The following is a 2,147-nucleotide window of genomic DNA, read 5'->3' as shown; positions in this document are numbered from 1 at the left end:
CCAGGAGTTTGAAGTTGCAGTGAGCTATGATGACGTCACTGCACTCTAGCCTGGGCAACAGAGCAAGACCCTGTCTCAAATAAATAAATAAATAAAATAAATACATACATATATACCCCATCAGAGTGAGACTCTGTCTCAAATACATGAATGAATGAATGAATGAATAAATGCCTCTTCTCCAAGTACAGTCATATCCTGTGATACTGGGGCTTAGGATGTCACCCTGTCAAATTTTTTGGAGGGGGAGACACATTTAGTGCCGGCCTCTCTCTCTTCTCGTCTCTGCCGCACAGACTTCTGCCAGCTGTCTGGCATGCACCTGCTCGTGGGCCGATACCTGGAGGCAGGGGCCGCAGGGCTGAGGTGGCGGGCGGCACAGCTCATCGGCACGTGCAGTCAGAACGTGGCGGCCATCCAGGAGCAGGTACTAGGCCTCGGCGCCCTGCGGAAGTTGCTGCGGCTGCTCGACCGCGATGCCTGCGACACAGTGCGCGTCAAGGCCCTCTTCGCTATCTCCTGTGAGTGTTGAGGGGGCGAGGGGTGGCAGTGTTGGGGTGGCGGGCTGGGCTCTTGGGAGAGGGGCCAGCCAGAGGCACCTACGGAGGTGGATCCTGCAGGGATCTGCTGGGGGCGGAGGGAAAGGCACTTCCTTTATTCATTTATTCCTGAACTTGTGTGACTCTGTGCTGGGTGCTGGGAACAGAATGGTGAGCTTGCCCAAAACCCCTGCTAGCTGGAGAGCACACGGACCGGCACAGGAGCCTTGGGTCAGCGATGCTGCCCTGGCCCAGCATGAGTGCTTTGCACACAGCACAGGTTTGCAGCCTGGCACTGTTGGCATTTGGGGCCGGTTCGTTCTTTGTCTTGGGAGTTGTACTGTAGGACATTGTCTTTACCCGCTAGAGATACACTAGCACCCCCAGCTATGACAGCCAAACACGCCTCTAGGCATCGCAGAGAGCCCCTCACTCGAGATCTGCTGTACGTGAATCCTTTGTATCCTACCAACCCTGTGAAGTAGGGACCCTTTTCGTCCTCACTTAACAGAGGAGGAAACTGAGGCATGGACAGAGGGATTGGCCAGGGTTGTGCAGCTCCACGGGGCAGAGCGGGCCTGTGCTTCCACCACGCTGCCCCTGGGAGACAGGTGCCAGGTCAGGGACTGGTCTTTGGGGCGCTCTCTCTGTGCCGGGTGTTAACTTGCTCTATCCTCACGCACGTCTCTGAGGTAGTGACGACCCAGTCCCTCCACACGGCGGAGGGGTCAGGCTGGAGAGGCCCAGCGAGGACACACAGCTAGGTCCGAGCCCGGGCGGTTTCTTCCCGTGTGCTGGATGCTGGTCTGTGCCTGTGCTATGCCAGGCCCCCCGTTTAACTGTGTGTGTTTGTTTTTTTAAAACAGTTTTATGGAGATATAATTCACAGGCCATACAATTCATCTTTTTAAAGTATAAATTTAGTACTTCCTGTATACTCACAAGGTTGTGCAGCCATCACCACTATGTAATTTCAGAACATTTTCATCCTCGCCCCAAATAAAAACCGTGTACCCATCAGCAGCCGCGCTGCTTCCTCCCCGGCCCCTGCAAGCTTGCATCCACTGTCTGGAAGGATTCACCTGTCCCGGACGTTTCACGCAAATGGAATCATACACTGCGTGGCCTTTTGTGTCTGGCTTTTACCCAGCATAAGGCTCATCCGCGCTGCAGCCTGTGTCGGTGCTTCGCTCCTTTTCGTGTCTGAGTAATGCCTCACCGTATGGATGTGCTACACTGTGTCCGTCCAGCCGTCTGATGTTGTACATCTGGGTCGCTTCTGTCCCTGGGCTCCTGTGCTGCTGTGAACACGAGAGCGCACAGGTCTTCATGGAGACATTGTTTCCGTTTCTCTTGGGTCCATACCTAGGAGCAGAGTTGCTGGGTCACATGGCAACGCTGTGCTGATCTCTTTGAGGTCGGCTGTTTCTTACCTGCAGCAGCCTATGTGGGCTTTGAAGTGGGGGGTGGGAGAGGGGTCCCAACACCCCCTTTCTTTTCCCCGCCCCTGTGCATCCTGGGCCCTGGTCTCTCAGTATCCTTTCCACATCAGATGGGCAGATGGCGGCCCCAGGGTGCAGAGGCTGGGAGAACAGGGAGGGTTTGGGT

General features: G+C 55.4%; 1 protein-coding gene across 3 annotated transcripts in view; it reads left to right on the top strand.

The window, feature by feature from the left end:
• Positions 1-2,147, top strand: part of HSPBP1 (HSPA (heat shock 70kDa) binding protein, cytoplasmic cochaperone 1) — a 20,358-nt gene that overhangs the window by 7,014 nt on the left and 11,197 nt on the right. For all 3 annotated transcript variants that reach the window (XM_012643199.1, XM_012643198.1, XM_012643200.1), the window contains one exon: positions 297-521. In XM_012643199.1, coding sequence (XP_012498653.1) covers positions 297-521 — 225 coding nt within the window. The remainder of the gene's footprint in view (positions 1-296; positions 522-2,147) is intronic.

Source organism: Propithecus coquereli, unplaced genomic scaffold (genome assembly GCF_000956105.1).
Source record: "Propithecus coquereli isolate 6110/MARCELLA unplaced genomic scaffold, Pcoq_1.0 Scaffold193, whole genome shotgun sequence".
Taxonomy (NCBI): domain Eukaryota; kingdom Metazoa; phylum Chordata; class Mammalia; order Primates; family Indriidae; genus Propithecus; species Propithecus coquereli.
The sequence above is the reverse complement of the archived record's forward strand: the minus strand, read 5'-3'. Positions and strand labels throughout refer to the sequence as shown.